The following is a 17,686-nucleotide window of genomic DNA, read 5'->3' as shown; positions in this document are numbered from 1 at the left end:
AATTATAACAAGACGTAGGCACAAAAGTTCAATTTCCAATCTTCCATTGCAAAAGTTCAATTTCCAATGGAAATATAAATGGGATTTAATTGGGAGTGTCAAAACTGTGCTTGATGGGAATAATAGTGAACAAGATTTTTCGTCAGAAAAAAAAAGGCAAGGAAATACTAGGCATAAAACTTTCAGTTGGAGTTTGCTACACCTGGGAAGTTACGTATAAGTTGGTCATTGGTTCGTGCTGTCTGGCTGAATGGAGTGGGGAGAAGAGGAGAGCTACTACGACTGTGAACTGTATGTAAATGGCAGTGATTACCTGGTTGGATTGTGTGGAAGAAAAGAAAAGTGATTATATAAAGTGTGTGGTTAATAATAATAATTAGTGAAATTATAATGGCTAATAGTAAAAGGCATGTGGAACGTGTTCCACAGTTAGTATTAAATCATTTTTCAAATGGAGACGCAGGAATCTTCAGAAGGTCAGTGGATAGTTGTTCGGAAAGGCAAGGACATGAGCCGGGAAACGAGGTAGGTGAATCATTTATTATGCCTAGAGGCACTCTTTGCTTCAACGAACCTAAGTTGTTATCAGGGAGACAACGTGAACCACAAGTTGACAGGTGCGCCAGGTCAGTTACTCCTGATATTGATATAAACAGACTCGACTTAAATGAACGTGAAAATCAGATGTTTAGTACTTTGCATTGCGATAGAGAACCAGACAAATTCTTTGACGAATACAAGGAATTACCACAAAGACATGAACTACATTGTTTTCAGGATTTAAGACTTCCAAAATTGAATGAACAATATGTTACGTATAATCAAAACGTAGGAAATGTATTTAGACCTTTTTGTACTAATTTAGAGAAAATTACGATAGGTGTTGCTAATAATTCCTTTTGTAATTTAAGTCAAGAAATCAGTTATTGTGACGGAAGCGATGACTTGCTTTTGTTTGAATTTCTATTGGAAGTACAGGGTTTAAATAAGGGTAATGTTTATCCTTATGAATCAATAGTAATAGCTGCCTTAAATAAAAGTAAAGGCATTTTGCGTACTAAGATCTTAGAATATATGAGACAATGTGATAATTGGTTGATGCTTGCTCATAAAGTTTTTAAAAATTTAAGTTCTTCCTTAGGAAGAAGAATTGTATCGCGTAATTATGTTGAAACGATACAATCTGTAGGTCAAGATCCCATTCACTTTGTAGAAAAAGTAAAAGATAGTTACATAATACTGTATGGTATCTTAAATGAGGTTCATGTGAAAGAAATTATATTGAGCGGTGCAGATCCACGTCTCGTAAGAGATATTTACGGGGTTCGAGTTCCAGATACTTTACAGGAACTTGAAAGGGATTTGTTTTCATACGTAACTCATTTAAAGAATATAAGTATTTATAAGGTAATTAATAAATTTTCTGAAACTGAGGAAAATGTTAAAAAGAAAGGAATGAAAAAATCTGTCTCATGTTTTGAGTGTGGGGGACCACACTATGCTAGCAAGTGTAATTTGAAAAGAGCATTGAACTTATCTAGAAGGTTGCATAGTTTACAATTAGTAGATAAGAGGAATGCGGATGTTGGAGGAGGAAGTAAGAATATAGGAAGGTATAGTCTAGAAAAGGGGGAAAATAGTAGAGATAATGATGGAATAAGTAAAACTATGCATGACAGCATGAGTGTAGGACTACATAACAATAGACAGGCTACTAAGAAAGACAGTGTTGCTACCTTCGTAGAAGCTTTTGTATTGGGGAAAAGATTAAGAGGGTGTGTAGACACCTGCTCAACTATTAGTCTGGTAAATGCTAATGCTTTTAGAGAATGGAATGACACATTAAATAATAAATTCAAAGTGAATGATGATTTGTTTATTGGTAAGGGCATAGATAATAAAGATGTCACTTTGAAAGAATCTGTTACTCTGCCTCTGAAATTGCTGAATAGGGTATACAGAATAAAATTTTATTTAGCAGAAAATCTAAACCCAATGTTTATAATAGGGGTTAATGAGTTAAAACAGATGAAGGTTGCCATTGATTTAGTAAGTAATAGATTAGTATTAGGAATGGAAGAAAACAGGACCATTCGTTTATTTGATCAATTGACTCAAGCATACACAGAAACGTTAATGTCTTATCGGCTCATGAATTGTTTTCATAATAAGTTGTTTATTCCATCTGACGAAAAGGGGAATGAGAATGTAAGAGGAAAACCACATGAAGGGTCATTTAATGAAAACAAAACTGATTATTTGTCCCCTAATTTAATCTTAAATGCCAATCCCAAAGCTAAACTTGAGGGTAGTGATTCATTAGGAACTAAGCGGAAGTTAGTTGACCCTGAAATTCTAGAATTAGATAGTGGGTTACAAAATTATGTAGATGAGTTAGTAAATCAATTTAAGGATATATTTGAAGAACATGTAGGGGAGGTGCCTAATTTTTGTCATCAAATCATATTAAGTGATGACCAGCCTGTAAGAGAAAAAGCTTATCCACTAAGCAGGGTTGCTCAACAGGAAATGGATAAAATTTTAGATAACCTATTGAAACAGAATATTATTCAAGGATGTGACTTTAAGCAAACCGAACAGGGAAATCAGAAATAATCCTTAGATTGTCATTCATAAAAATTACAGGCCTGTAATTTTAATGAAATAACAAATTAAGGGTTTTTTTTTCTCTATAAGGTTTCGTTAAACTCACATGAGTTTTCCTAATGTCTTTAGGATCCTACCTCGGAAAAATCTGGAATTCGGATATTTTTGAATTGTGGAATTTTCTGCAGTCCGGATTTTTTCCGAATTCCGAAATTTATCTGAATTCTGGAATTTTCTAAATTCCGAAATATTTCCGAATTCCGGAATTTTTCCGAAATCTGGAAAGTGAATTTTCTGATTCCGGGAAATAAATTTTCCCGGAAGATTTTGGTCATCCCTAGTATCAATGATGCGCTACCCTATTTTGCAATTATATGTTCGGTGAAAACGCTTTGTTGAAACAGAGAGGAGCCAGCAATCCGAAGCGTAAGCCCGTATGATTTGACGTGGATCCCTCAGCAGCACAAGTTTCCCACGTATTACATCCTTGCAACACATCATAGGGCGGTTCATCGCTTAGTTCAACAAAAACAACCCTACTAATGGCTACCACAGTCGAGGACAAAGCAGGAACTTATATTTAAAAAAAAAACTATAATGCATTTGTTAATACGATGTTCGTACGAACTAGCTATGTTGCCAGCGCTTTGCTTACAGACCATGTACTTTTCTGAAAAATATCTTTATATATTTCAAATTAATCTAATTGTTAATTTTTTATTGCAGGACCAGTAAACTTGTTACATAACACTACATTTGTACACTTAGAAGCGGAAGTGAATACAAACGTTGTTCTGCCTTGTATACTAACGTCACCGAAAATTTCTTTAGAATTATTTTACAAAAACACAAAGGTAAGTATGCTCATAAAAGCTAAATAAAAGTATATGAAATGGTAATATATAATTTGTCATCGATTTATGACTGGTTGTAAAGATTTGGTTAAGTAGTTATTATATACGTCTTATAATAATAAGATCATAAGAAAATAGTAGATGTAACACTAATATAGAAAAGTTATTACTAAGATTATAGAAATGTAAACAATCATACAAATAGAATGTGTCTAGGAATAATGAACCGCGTCTACGAGCATCAATTAATTTATTTTATTCCTGAGAGTTTGTGCGAATTCTGATCCTGTCTTACAGCATAGATCTTTAGCTGACGATTGATTAAATTGGTGTTTTATACTGTACTGTACAGTAAGTTACCACCTGGCTGACTTACGGCCGAATGGTCATAATCGAAGTTAGTCGTAAATCGACGACTGCTTGTACTGCATATTGCCATAAAGAAAACTTGAATATTAATATTTTGCAAGGGGGTTCAAACAAGTGAAATAACATTACGAACCATAGCTGTCAATGTTACAAAACGGCATCCAGGTTTCCAGGCCCGTAGCCATCCCAAAACTGTAAAGGAAGACTGTAGAAGTTAGGGGGGCCTGATCCACCAAATTATAGTTCATTTGCAAGCCTACCGTGAAAATTTATGGGGGGAAGTCAAAATTTATTGGGGCACCCCTTTTGGATACGGGCCTGCAGTTCGCCTGAAATAATTTTAAAGATATGCATCATTTGGACTATTTTGTCTTTTTTCTCAGCCAAATCAACACCTTCGGGCTTCCGATGCGAAAGAGGTAAGTAATATTCCTATGATGTTTTATAACATTCAATAATTAGTTATATATTTTTTAATGTGGTAAAATCATGTGTTAAATCATTAAAGTTAATATTTTGTATTATCTCGTATTCAATGCGCACGAAGCTTAGGTGTTCACTCACTCACTCAGTATTTCTTCTTTTATATATTTTATGGAGAGATTGTATGAAGTACAAAGCTTAGAAGTATATATATCGTAAAATTTCCTGTCTTTTAGGGTGGAGCTAAAAGATGGTACACTGGAGTTTGGGTTTACCCATAGCCCATTATTAAAACAGTTTTCCTCTTGAATACAAAATATTACAAATAAGTTCCTTTAATTATTTGGAGGTTTGTTCGTGAAGTTTAAAGGAGCCAATGAACATGCGTCTTAGGGCGTATTGGATAGATGCCTCTTAATGACCGGGCGTCCTAGAGTGTACCTGTAGAAAGGATAGCTCTCAATATCCAGGCGCCTTAGAGCGTATAGGAAGGGTAACTCTTAATGACCGTGCATCTTAGAGAGTAGAGTATGAATTCTCAATTACCTTGCGTCTTAGAGAATTTGGTAATTAGGTGCTTCTTAACGACCGAGCACCTTAGAAAGGAAGTAAAGGAGCTCAATGACTATGGATCTTAGAGCTTGTAGGAAAGGTATCTCTCAATGACCAGGTGTTTTAGAGAGGGGGTTAAGTTGTCTCAATGACCAGGCGTCTTAGAGAGTTGATGGTTTGATCAACGGGGCAAAATTGATGTCTTCTGTGGTGTGCTCTCCTCTTTTATCCTAAAATGTTGGCTACATTCCTTAATCTCCGTTATTTGCCGACCGTTAGCGATGGTAAACGATGTCGTCTTCATGGATGTCGTGTGGAGTGTTTATCACGTGGTGTAGAAACACATGGTTGCTTCTAGCATGGTGTGAAAACACGTGGAACCTTAGAATATACGCGTATATGTATATCCCTAGGAATTCCAAGTTATTTTAGGTTACAGATCATCTCAACGAGGGGTGCTTTCGAATCCATTCACAAGGTACATGTTTCGGTTCGAACGCGAGGATCAACATAAAACTTGGTAGACATATACAGGACTAAGTACTGACCACTGTAGGGGGAGTCATTCCCGTGTAAAATTCGTTTTCCGCCGACAGCGCCACTTATCCCTTGAAACACTAGCAGTTAGATTCTGCGTTCTAGGTGCTGAGTAAAGATCAGTCATGTGCGTTAGTGTGTGGCAGTAAGCTCCAATTAATGTTAGGTGTGGTAAACTGTGTGCAAAAATGGGACGGGCTGTTGGCATTAACCTCCTTCATGTAGTGGAACTGTTAAAAGGCAAGCTAACGCGTAAATTTAAGGTTCAGACGTCAGTTGGAGTGAAAGATGAGTCATTTGCGACATTCTTGCGCAATGTAATTATCAGTGAGTACGAAAATGAATTAGAAATGATACACACATCGACACTCTACAGATATTATGAATTGTTCGTGATATAATTCTTGCTTGTTTCTAAAGATTTTCATTGAAAGTCGGCGACATTCTGAACTTCGATAAGCCAACTTCTTTTGCCACTTGGAAAGCCCAGCACTGTAAAAGCCAGTAATGTACTGATACACTATGCTCTCTGATGACTTCACATTTCACTGTTTGGAGTTTCATTTCCCGTCTCCCTTTGAATGAAGCAAAGTTCGTAGACAGCGCGTATCCATAATCCTTTTTTTTTTTTTTTTTTTTTTGCAGTTATTTAACGAAATAAGTTTCTTATGTCGTTCCAGAAGCTTCCTATACGAGTTGTATCTTCCTTCATGATAATCTTTGTAGATACTCCGGATTTTCTCTTCCAAAAAATGCAAAAAAACATCTGTACTTTTCAGTTTTCGTGCTGGAGATACGTCGTATTCGCTTTGACTACTGTCTTGTTCCCGCTATGGAATACTGTCTTATTCCCGTTCTGAACTACTACCATAGATGTCTTCCTGTGCCCTGCCATTTTCTTCATAATATCTGTATAGTGTCGATTTGTGTATCATTTCTAATTTATTTTCGTACTTACTGACACTTAAAGTGCACAAAATGTCTCAAATGACTCATCATCCGCTCCAACTGACGTTTGATCCATAATTTTACACCTTAGTTTGCTTTTTTAACAGTTCAACTACAGGAAAGGAGTTAATGTCAACAGCCCGCTCCATTTTTCCACTCTGACTACCACACCTAATACTAATTGGAGCTTACTACCACACACTGATGCACCTAACTGATCTTCACTCAGCGTCTATAACGCAGAATCTAACTGCTAGTGTTTCGAAGGATAGGGGGCGCTGTCGACAGAAAACGAATTTTACACGGGAATGACTCCCCCTAATGTCTACCAAGTTTTATGTTGATCCTCGCATTCGAACCGAAACATGTCCCTTGTCAGTAATATTTTTGTGTAATTAGAAGAAAACGTTTTATTTGTAATATTCTTTTATATAAATTGTATTTCTATTATAAATTAACATTGTAATTAATTATTGTAAAAACACCTATCATTGGGGATATAATACCTGTTGGAATTATGTATTGTATCATAAATAAGTAAATAAGATAAGTAAAGAAATAAATATGTTTTAAATTTTCTTAGCTCATAAGCATACATGTATATTCGTGCATACGAAGTTCGTTCGGTATTAAAAAAGAAATCGAGTACTGATAAAAAGAAGCAATGCATTGCACAAAAATCAATAACACTTACACTACTTTTTCACATAGCTCCCGTAATTTTCCAGACATTTTTCATAGTGTGGTATAAGTTTATGTATTCCTATGTCATAGAATGTTGCAGTCTGTGTTGTCAACCATGTGGCAACATGTTCTTTTAACTCTTCATCGCTGTTGAAGCGCTTACCACCAAGGAAAGACTACAAATGCAGAAAGAGATAGAAGTCGCTAGGAGCGAAATCGGGACTAAACGGAGGATGGCGAAAAACGTCCCAGCCATAGCTTTTAAGGAATTGTTTGGTCACATTCGCAGCGTGTAGTCGGGCATTATTGTGAATGAACATCACACCTTTTAAGAGCATTCCTCTGCGCTTGTTCTGTATTGCACGGCGCAGTTTCTTAAGCGTCTCGCAATAAACATCTTTGTTGATTGTTACCTTATGGTAAAAATTCAAGCAGTAAAATGCATTCTCTATACCAAAACACTGTGCACACGACTTTTCGGGTATCAAGAATTGCTTTGGTTTAACCTTTGTTGGGAACGAAGTGTGCCTCCATTCCATGAATTGCCGTTTCGTTTCAGAGGTGTCATAAGTAACCCAAGTTTCATCCCCCGTGACTTCTCGCCATTATCATGATAATGTGTCAGAAAATCAAGTGCACTGCCCATCCGTTGTTTTTGTGTTCTTCAGTAAGAAGTTACGGCACCTAACGTGTGCAAAGTTTACAAAACCCAGTTTTTCATTAACAGTCTCGTCAAGTACTGTTTATGAAATTTGTGGAAATTCAAGACTAAGAGCATTAATCGTAAACCTACGGTTGTTTGACTCCACTCACCTGTTCATCAGAAACCAGATGGACGCCCACATCGTTCTTCATCATGCACTTGATCACGCCCTTCCTTAAATTGTCGGACCCATCTTCTCACCATTGAATCAGTCATTGCATTTTCTCAGTAGCCTCGCAAATTTGTCGATGAATGCCACTTGGTTTTACGTTCTTCGCATTCAGAAAACGAATCATAGATCTAATTTCACATGCGGCGGGATTCTTTTTTATCAACACTACCATTATAAATCACACTGCCAATCATTACGAATGACACACAACACAGAGCGATCTCAAAATGGCGTTATTTCGTTCTGCTTGGATCAAAGTAACTAGTGCACATGAGCGGAACTGCGGTCATAGCGCTACTGCGGAGAAAAAAAAATAAGAAACGGAATTTATTTTATGAACTTCCTATCGTATGACACACAAGATTTATTTCGTTTTCTCTACAGGAATCTACAGTATTCTTTGTTAACTACTATGACTCATAAAAACAGGCTCAACTGTCGCCAGGGGCCGCGGTGGCTCATTGTAGAGCGCTCGCCTTTAGTGCATAGGGTCCCTGGTTCGATTCCAGCTCGCGCCAACTGAGGTTTTTGGTGGACTAAGGCCATGTGCGTGGGCTTTCTCATGGTTCTCCCGTTTCTTCCCACTTTCTTCATTCCACCATTTCTTTCATTTATCATGACCGTCTCCTTTAGCCTAACCGGCATAATTGTTGGACGTAAAACTTAATAATTTCATTGCATTTCAGCTGTCGCCAATAGTACAAAACTGTTGCTTGGTTGGCCAGTATGGCCAGGTACATACTTTATTTCGTTCGTAAAAATGGAAAATAAAATTACTTTTGGTATTCTAGTCAGATAATAGTTTAGTAATTAAATTATATTTGTTTTGATATTCAAATGAAATAGTTGGAGGTAATCCTAAGTGGGGTGTTTCCTCGGATCCATTACCCTATTCTCTAAGTTTCTTACAAACTAATTTTATATATCACTATGGCAAATTGTCTAAGTAACCGGAACTAAGAATTAACTAAAAAAAGAAAAACTAGCTGATAACATATGGTTGGATTTGTTAAAACAACAACTACCTTCTGGGTTCGAATTCTTAGGGATATATAATATGATTTGTGTTATTATCTTTTGAGAATATACGACTTTATCACATGTTTCTGATGAGTTTGAGAATTCTAACCGAATAATCTAAAGCAAGAAATCTTGCTCAAATGAATGTTATAAATTTTATCTTAAAGTCAATTTACAACAATTTCCATGAAATGTTACATTTAAAAAGAAAATCTATTCGAGATTGATTTAGCCTGTGAGATTAGATAGCCCATCTATCGCAGTGCGTTAAAATCTATTTTTGGTATTAATTAAATTTTTGTCTTGACAACCACTACAAAAATTTTCATGAAATTTGGTGAAAACTCATTTCTTTCTGTACTAAAAGCGACGTAGCAAGGTGTAAAATTTGGAACAACTTATCTTGTGTGCAAATCATTTTGTGCATGCCCAAATTCAGTTTAAAACATTAATAATTTATTTTGAAAACTCCTGACGACATGTTTAGTTGGGTCTTAATTTTAACGAAAAGTATTCAGTATAGACTTTGTGAAATTCATTTAAATTTTAACGAGTTTATAAGATTATGTAAATCTACGATTTTGGGTGGTAGGAGGCGGTTTAACTTTGTCCCGAATTAAATAGAAGAAACGTAAAGTGACTTTGGTAAACATATTTAGGGTGAGATGGTAAAGTTATTTAGGGTAACTAACGTAATAAATATATTTTTGTAAGTCTATTACCACGTACGTTGGCGAAGGCAAATTAGAGGCTAATGCAGTCAACATTCATTAATTATGCGTGCAAGAAAGAAGTTATATTCTTATTTTTATTTTACTTGAGTAAAACGTCTTTAAGATTAAACATTAAACTATAGTCTCGAATTAAAGACAAATAATCTCGACACACCAAGGGATTATAGATATATTAAATTAATTTATCGCTCACATGAACGTGTGATAATAACAACGTCTCCTAATTTGACAATTTTATCTTTTATGATAATTTCTGTTACTTTTCAGGTGGATTTACCTTATGAATCTGATAGTGGATACATTCTAAACAATATAAATAGAATGAGTGAAGGATTTTATAAGTGCAATGCTACTTACAACGGACATTCTGAATTTAGGATGATATATTTGTCAGTTGAAGGTATTTTATATGTAATATATACATATAATTATTTTAAACTACAGTTTAATATTCCTGTATATTCGAGTATATCTTTAAATTTTAAAAAGCGTTAATATAGTAATGTTAAATGATTGCCAACATCAGAGTGATATGGTTTATTGTCCTGGAATGAGCAAGTTAATTTTAAGTCAAAGCATGTCACCAACGAATAATATGTACGTATAAAATATACGAGGATTATACTAAAACTAATGCAGAATCGAGATAATTTTTGCATGAAATGGTTGCGGTTGTTCAAATTAAGCATATTGGTAGAATAACTTTATTTTTTAGTAGCGATAAATTTTCCCATAGTTGAACCAACCCCGTTGTCACTACATGGTTATTGTAAGCACCTTCGGCACAGGAGACTAGATTTGGTACCCAGATGGGACTTACATGGCATGGATTTCATGTTAAACTGAGAATCTTCACTTATATATCCTCGGTGCTGAAAGCGACGTTAAACTCTTAAGCCATAGTTGGATTGTAGTGATGAGGAAGAACTTAATCTTTGACAAGTTACTTTGTACAATAGTCTCTGTTCCAGCTAAAGGAATCGAATTCAAACCTGGTGTAGTTTGAAGACAAATAGGTTCTGTCCTTCATGATTTTTATTGTTGCGCGAAGACGTGAAACAACTCTCTAATCCACTTTCAAACAATCCATTGTATTTTGTTGTATCTAATTCTTTACACACATTTTCATCTCTCTCTATGATCATATTGTTGTTCCCAAAGACTATTATTCATTGAACCGAACGGATGGAAACTTAAGGCAACAGATTAGGCTGACTGGTGGATGGCTAAAGGTGCGAAAAAAACCTGGCTTTTGGGGGCGGAGGTTTTTTTTCAAGAAGAAAGTTTAAGTTTTTCTTGATTTTTTAATGCTTTTCTTACTCAAGTACCACCTTTGTTTTTCTATAGTGGATTCTACAATTATAGGCTACAAGTGCTTTTACAATATTCATTACTTATAAGTTCTACAGGCTGTCCCATTTAAAACGCAAGTTGGAATCAGGTATAGGCTAACTTTTGAACGGAATTAGGTATAATTATAAATTATACACCAATTTTTAGCTTGATCCATGTAGATATTTTTAAACAGAAAAGCAGCTAACGAAGTCCACGTGTGTACATACAGTGTTGCCAAATGTAAGTGAAAATGTAAAAAAAAAAGTTACTAAAATATGGTAAATCGAATGTCACACATGTGCATGGACATGCAGCCCACAAATTTCAGAACGGTTCCTTTTCACCATTAGCTTGTCCAGAATTCTTTCATTAATTGCATGCCCGCGAAAAGGTGGATTTTGAAGTTTTACGCTGTTCGCTAGCAACACTGCCTGTGTTTATGTGCAACAACATGTGAGTTTAGGTACTGTTTATCACATGGAATCATTGAAAACACTAAATAAAAACATTGAAAAAAGTAGCAAAAATAGCGTAACTTACATACACCCTGCAACCCTGTGTGGAAGGAAGGGAAACGTAGCTTCACACTAGACGTTCCGTTTAGAATCTATCAAATCTAAATTATAACATTTAAATACATTGATGTTATTTAAAAGTTAAAAAATTCGAGTTACCTAAGAGTACAAAATTAAAATGAGATTTATGCAGTTCTTTCTCATTATGTGCTGTGGAAGTTAGACTCAAAATCGTTTTTAGGTAAGATCAAATATATCTTACCTAAATTATAAGAACTAAAATAGATTGTAGTTATCTAAGAATCAAAAAATAATAATAATAATCATCATAGATATTCTTCCTTTATTGGCAGGTCACTTGCCGCAGCTGAGAAGCTTCCATGCTCCACGGTCCTCCGCTAGTATGATCTTTCTGTTTTTATATCATCCATTAATTGTAGTCTCCTTCGCCCCCTCTCTCTCTTTCCCGCCACCATACCCTCTAGGACGTCCCTCATGATACGTTTGCGTGTTACTTGCCACGGTGTTACTTGCCACTATTGGAATTTCGTGTTACTTGCCACGGTTACCTTATCGCATATTTATCTATCTATGACAGCGTGTCAGTTGCCACGCACCTGCATCTAGATTTGACCTTGAGGGGGTGGGAGTAATTTCCCAAGCAATTTTCAAAGCAAGGCAATCACCTGAAACACAAGAAACAAACCAAATTTCTGATTTAAGAAATAGGAACCTTGCTACATTTATGCGTGTCACAAAACTCACACGAAATACAAGGAACAAAACAAGATTCTGAAGAATGGAGTATTCTTGCAAATCTACACAAACAATTGATGTTCTTCAGTGATTCGAGCGCTCATTTTGCCGCCTGAAAGCATGGAAGAAACGCAATGATTTATATATTACATCACAATCGATCCATACTCCTAGGCGGTTCCAATAGGAACCTTGTCACTTGTATTCCGTGCACGTCGCACGTCATAATAATTATGATTGTGTCACAAAACTCACACGAAATACAAGAAACAAAACAAGACTCTAAGATTCTGATGAAAGTAGTATTCTTGCAAATCTATGCAAACAATTGAAGTTCTGTAATTCGAGCGCTCATTTTGCCGCCTGAAAGCATGGAAGAAACGCAATGATTTATATATTACATCGCAATCGATCCATACTCCTAGGCGGTTCCAATAGGAACCTTGTCACTTGTATTCCGTGCACGTCGCACGTCATAATAATTATGATTGTGTCACAAAACTCACACGAAATACAAGAAACAAAACAAGACTCTAAGACTCTGATGAAAGTAGTATTCTTGCAAATCTATGCAAACAATTGAAGTTCTGTAATTCGAGCGCTCATTTTGCTGCCTGAAAGCATGGAAGAAACGCAATGATTTATATATTACATCACAATCGATCCATACTCCTAGGCGGTTCCAATAGGAACCTTGTCACTTGTATTCCGTGCACGTCGCACGTCATAATAATTATGATTGTGTCACAAAACTCACACGAAATACAAGAAACAAAACAAGACTCTAAGACTCTGATGAAAGTAGTATTCTTGCAAATCTATGCAAACAATTGAAGTTCTGTAATTCGAACGCTCATTTTGCCGCCTGAAAGCATGGAAGAAACGCAATGATTTATATATTACATCACAATCGATCTATACTCCTAGGCGGTTCCAATAGGAACCTTGTCACTTGTATTCCGTGCACGTCGCACGTCATAATAATTATGATTGTGTCACAAAACTCACACGAAATACAAGAAACAAAACAAGACTCTAAGACTCTGATGAAAGTAGTATTCTTGCAAATCTATGCAAACAATTGAAGTTCTGTAATTCGAGCGCTCATTTTGCCGCCTGAAAGCATGGAAGAAACGCAATGATTTATATATTACATCGCAATCGATCCATACTTCTAGGCGGTTCCAATAGGAACCTTGTCACTTGTATTCCGTGCGCGTCGCACGTCATAATAATTATAAGCATTAATTATTTACAAAATCCAACAGCACGTCGCCTTTCTTCTTAATCAACTATTCCAATTTTTGTATGTAACTCAAACTTCTGATACATTTTTTTAAATCACAGCCTCTTCTCAGATTCTCGAGAATTCGTTGTATTCTCTCGTCAATCTTTATAGAAGATACTTTCCTTCTCTTTTGCGGTATACCTTGCACTTGGTGTCTCGTAAAGGCATGAAAACTAAATTTAGCGTCTTCCTTCAGCACCTTTACCAAAGTAAGTATGTGCGGCGAACGTTTAGATATTGTAGCGTTCAATTTGTGGTTCCATCCTTCCACTACGTTGTTGGTTCTGTGTCTCTCAGCACTGCAATTCCAAGTACTTCTTTTAATGGCAGGATTTTCTAGCCACTGTCCGACAAAATAATCATTAAAGGCTTCAACCTTGGTTCCAGGTGGGCAGTCCTCCATAATAAGTAGCCAGCTATCATCAATATACTCTAGGGGTATTAGGGCCAATGCAGCACACATCCGGATATGTCGACGCACCTCCTCGTTATTAGTATAGTCTTCTACAAGGCCAAGACTTTGCACTTTTCTCCATATGCTCTGGGCGAAGTGAAAGTTACAACCTGATATTTCAGCGTGTGGAAATGTAGCGTGAAGTGCATTCATTGCTGCAGTTTCAAAATCTAATTTGCACACTTTTGGGTACTTCTCTCCAACCCAAACTTTAAGAAAAGAGAACAGGTGATTGTAGGTGACCTCCATTTTATCTGGTAGCAAAGCATACATAACAGGTACAACTGACGTAGTCTCATGTACGCTCCCGATGTCTGCATGTACCGTGTACAGCTGTGCAAAGTGTTTGGGGCAACTCTTAAAAGTTCCATCGAAAAACCACTGTTCACTGTTCCCCAGTGCGTCCCTGAGACCCTCGTATGCAAAACAAAGAATTCGTTGCCCGTCTTCCAACTTGTCATATTGCAAAAACGAAGTGCCATCTTCAAACAGGAGAAAATCATCTGGAAAACATATATTGCTTGGTGTAGGTGTGCCCTGATTGATACCCAAAGATTCCCTTCTCGTTTTGTTGAGATTACCTTTCCTATTGCTGTACAAAGGAATTGCAGTGACCAGATCCAATCCCTGATTTATCGGTACAGCCATTTCCTCTTGGAAGATCATACACACAGGCGTTAGGATTTCTTCCCGTGCCCTCTTCTTGCAATTTGCGAGGCGCTTTCGTATCTCGCAAGCCGCCACGTCCGGAATGCATGTGTGGTCATGCTGCACTGTAGCAATTTCACCTACTGTCGTAACTGAACCCGGACACGTAGATTTCTTTCTGTTCACACACAGCTGAAAAATGAGACCACAATAAGAAACACCGACCTTTAAAAACATTTAAATTTACATTTAAACATAACATTTAAAAGCAATAACAGTAGAAAGAGTCTACGGAGGTTGCATACGAATAATAAAGGCACAACTCGCAACTGGAATTACATTGTTCATTTGCAGATTTTTGTGTGCGTTGTGTACTAATTTTTATTAATAATTAGACTTCGGATCGATGTGCACTAAAAAACGGCAAAATATGCATGCTAATATGCGTTAAAAATAACGAAAATATGCACTGAAAATATGCAAATATGCACTAAAAAGGATAATTATGCATCAATCAAAATCTAATGTTAGCGAGAAATTTTATTATATTTAGAGAAAAAGATTTTCTTTTATTTGATTTCAGTTTAGCGTTCCGTTCAGCAGCGAGGCTATATTAGACGTGGAATCCGAACCACATGAGCTCCCGCCGGGAATCGAACCTAGGTCTCTAGAGAAAAAGAGTTGTATTACTTGAACTACATATACTTGGTGTACAACTATGATGCATTCATGCTACAAAAGACAACTATATAGTTTTCGGTATATTCTGGCAAAGCTTGCATTTGTCAGTCAAAGTATTATTGTACATTGAAAATGTTCCTTCCGTGTCACGGGTCGTTAAGAGACAGTATTTCAAAGAAGCAATGTTACTTGCCGATAAATCTGTAATTCGTGTATCATTGTTCCCAGGAACACTTTATTTGCATTAGACAAGAATTTTATGTCAGGTTTTTTCGCGTCTATTGACTGTGCTTTTCGAAAATATGTTTGTCCGATTGGTCTTGGCGGAGTCTGTTTCGTTATTGAATCAAACAGCTCAAGTGCACTACATAGTCCTAATCATCGCTCTTCTCATCTCGTTATGATCTTTGAAATTAAACTGAAATGAGTATTGATAAACGCAAGTTCGTTTTTAATGTTTTTAATATCTATGGCTTCTTGAATACATTTGGTTTCTTCGGGTTCAAACAGCTCAGTATGTGAAATTGAAATACATCTCCCCCCCCCCATACACATAAAACTTCCAGTGAACAAAAAAGTCTACATACATTTTCCAAGGCCAAGACAAAAAGTAGATGCTATGTCATTCTTCAACGCTCCTCCATGTACTTTTGGCTCCCTTTGATCTATTGTGTATATTATGTTCATTGTTCTATGTTTCTAGACCAGCTAGAAAATAGTTATTGGTTTGGAAATTACTATATAAATTGCACTTCGTTCAAAAAGTTGCACGGCATCTAGGGCCTTATATGGCGCTAGACTATAGGTTAAATGCGTAGAGCAGCGTTTCCCAACCTTTTTCAACTTGCGGCACACTACGGGTGTAACTTGAATTTTCGCGGCACACTTATAGATATTATTATTATTATTATTATTTGCGAATATAAAATACCATGGTAATTTTTTTCTGTGATTACTGATTTTCTTCTCACAGAGATGAAAGCTCGATCACTGGTTTTCCCCTATGCTAATTCATTATGCTTATTTTTTATTCTAATTTTAAAATAGAAAACAATTGCAATGAAATATAGGACTCAGATTTTTAAAAATACGCTTTCTTTTTCGAAAACTGTATCCAACCTTTCACTAAGAACGAAAATCACTAAATAACGAACGAACAAACAAATGCCTTGTACTTTTAACTTTGCTGTTTTAACCAAAACCGGTGCATATTATTGCAATCACACAGCTTGCGATGCGTCGAAGTCAAAACACAACTGTTGAACAAAGTGTTGTTCTGTCATGCATGTGCGAATGAGTGTTCTACGAACGTTCACTTGACGCGTACCGTACAAATGCTTCCATTTCGCGGTGTTAGTATGACTCTCAATTGAAGCGTAACATTGCAGCTAACCGTGGAAATGTGTACGAGCCGAAATAGTCTGCTACACAGTAATAGATGTAGAATAATGTATTATAATTACAGTATTTTTTTTCATGCTAGAAATTCATAGTAATGTGAAATACAAAAATATACATTTTTTCCCTATGTCTTGCGATTTGGTTGCTATATAATTAATAATTTTATTTCGATTTCCTCGCGGCACACCAGCGGTCCATTCGCGGCACAGCAGTGTGCCGCGGCACACCGGTTGGGAAACGCTGGCGTAGAGTAACCAGTAAACGAAGACTTTTACAGACAACGTAGTTCATATACCTAACCTCTCACAGAATGTCTAAAATTTTTCTAAACGTTGCATTCCGGAACTTGAAAATTTCCGTTAAAAAGTATATTTTAACATCCGTTGTTCTCAACACAGGTTCCGACTAATCAAAAAAAAAATTGTTTTTTTACCTTTAAATTCATGGGACCGTGAAATATTTCCGTTTAGTAAGGGGCCTTTTTACTGTACTAAAAGCCTGCATTCAAAACTTTATATTCTTGTTTAAAAGAAAATAAATCCACTTCAAATTACTTTTTGTATCCAATTATGTGTTAATCCTAGAATATTTTCTTCTAGCGTAACATTGTCCGTTAAAAACAGTAAGAATTTACAATGTATGATATTGATACTTTAAATGGAATAAACTGATTTGAGCGAGACGTGGAGCACGAATGGGAAGAAGGTAAAGTTATCGAAAACATAACAGAAGACTTAGTAGGAAAGTTACGTTTCGAGAGACTGAGGTGCATATCAAAGCAACAGAAACTTATATTTAAATAATGTCATAAACTCCTTAAAGGAAAACTCGGTAACTTATCTCAAAAAGTAACTACTGCGACAAGTTTTAGATTTTGTAAAGCAAATATTAATTAATTGTAGAGCATATTTTCAAAAGGGTTGTTCGTTTCTTCCCGAAAAAAAAAAATTAAATGATTTCTTTGGAATGATCTCTGCCGAGTATACAAAAAAAAAAAAAAAAGCC

The 17,686-nt window shown here is 36.1% G+C and overlaps 1 protein-coding gene across 1 annotated transcript in view; it reads left to right on the top strand.

Annotated features, from left to right (window-relative positions):
* Window positions 1–219: 219 nt before the first annotated feature.
* Window positions 220–17,686, top strand: part of LOC145666471 (vascular endothelial growth factor receptor 1-like) — a 223,894-nt gene continuing 206,427 nt past the window's right edge. Inside the window, exons 1-3 of the mRNA XM_081733712.1 lie at window positions 220–525; window positions 3,334–3,461; window positions 9,871–10,003. Coding sequence (XP_081589838.1) covers window positions 9,925–10,003 — 79 coding nt within the window. The 5' untranslated portion in view covers window positions 220–525; window positions 3,334–3,461; window positions 9,871–9,924. The remainder of the gene's footprint in view (window positions 526–3,333; window positions 3,462–9,870; window positions 10,004–17,686) is intronic.

This window comes from Thermobia domestica, chromosome 12 (genome assembly GCF_964235325.1).
Source record: "Thermobia domestica chromosome 12, izTheDome1.hap1.1, whole genome shotgun sequence".
In the NCBI taxonomy this organism is placed as follows: Eukaryota; Metazoa; Arthropoda; class Insecta; order Zygentoma; family Lepismatidae; genus Thermobia; species Thermobia domestica.
The sequence above is the reverse complement of the archived record's forward strand: the minus strand, read 5'-3'. Positions and strand labels throughout refer to the sequence as shown.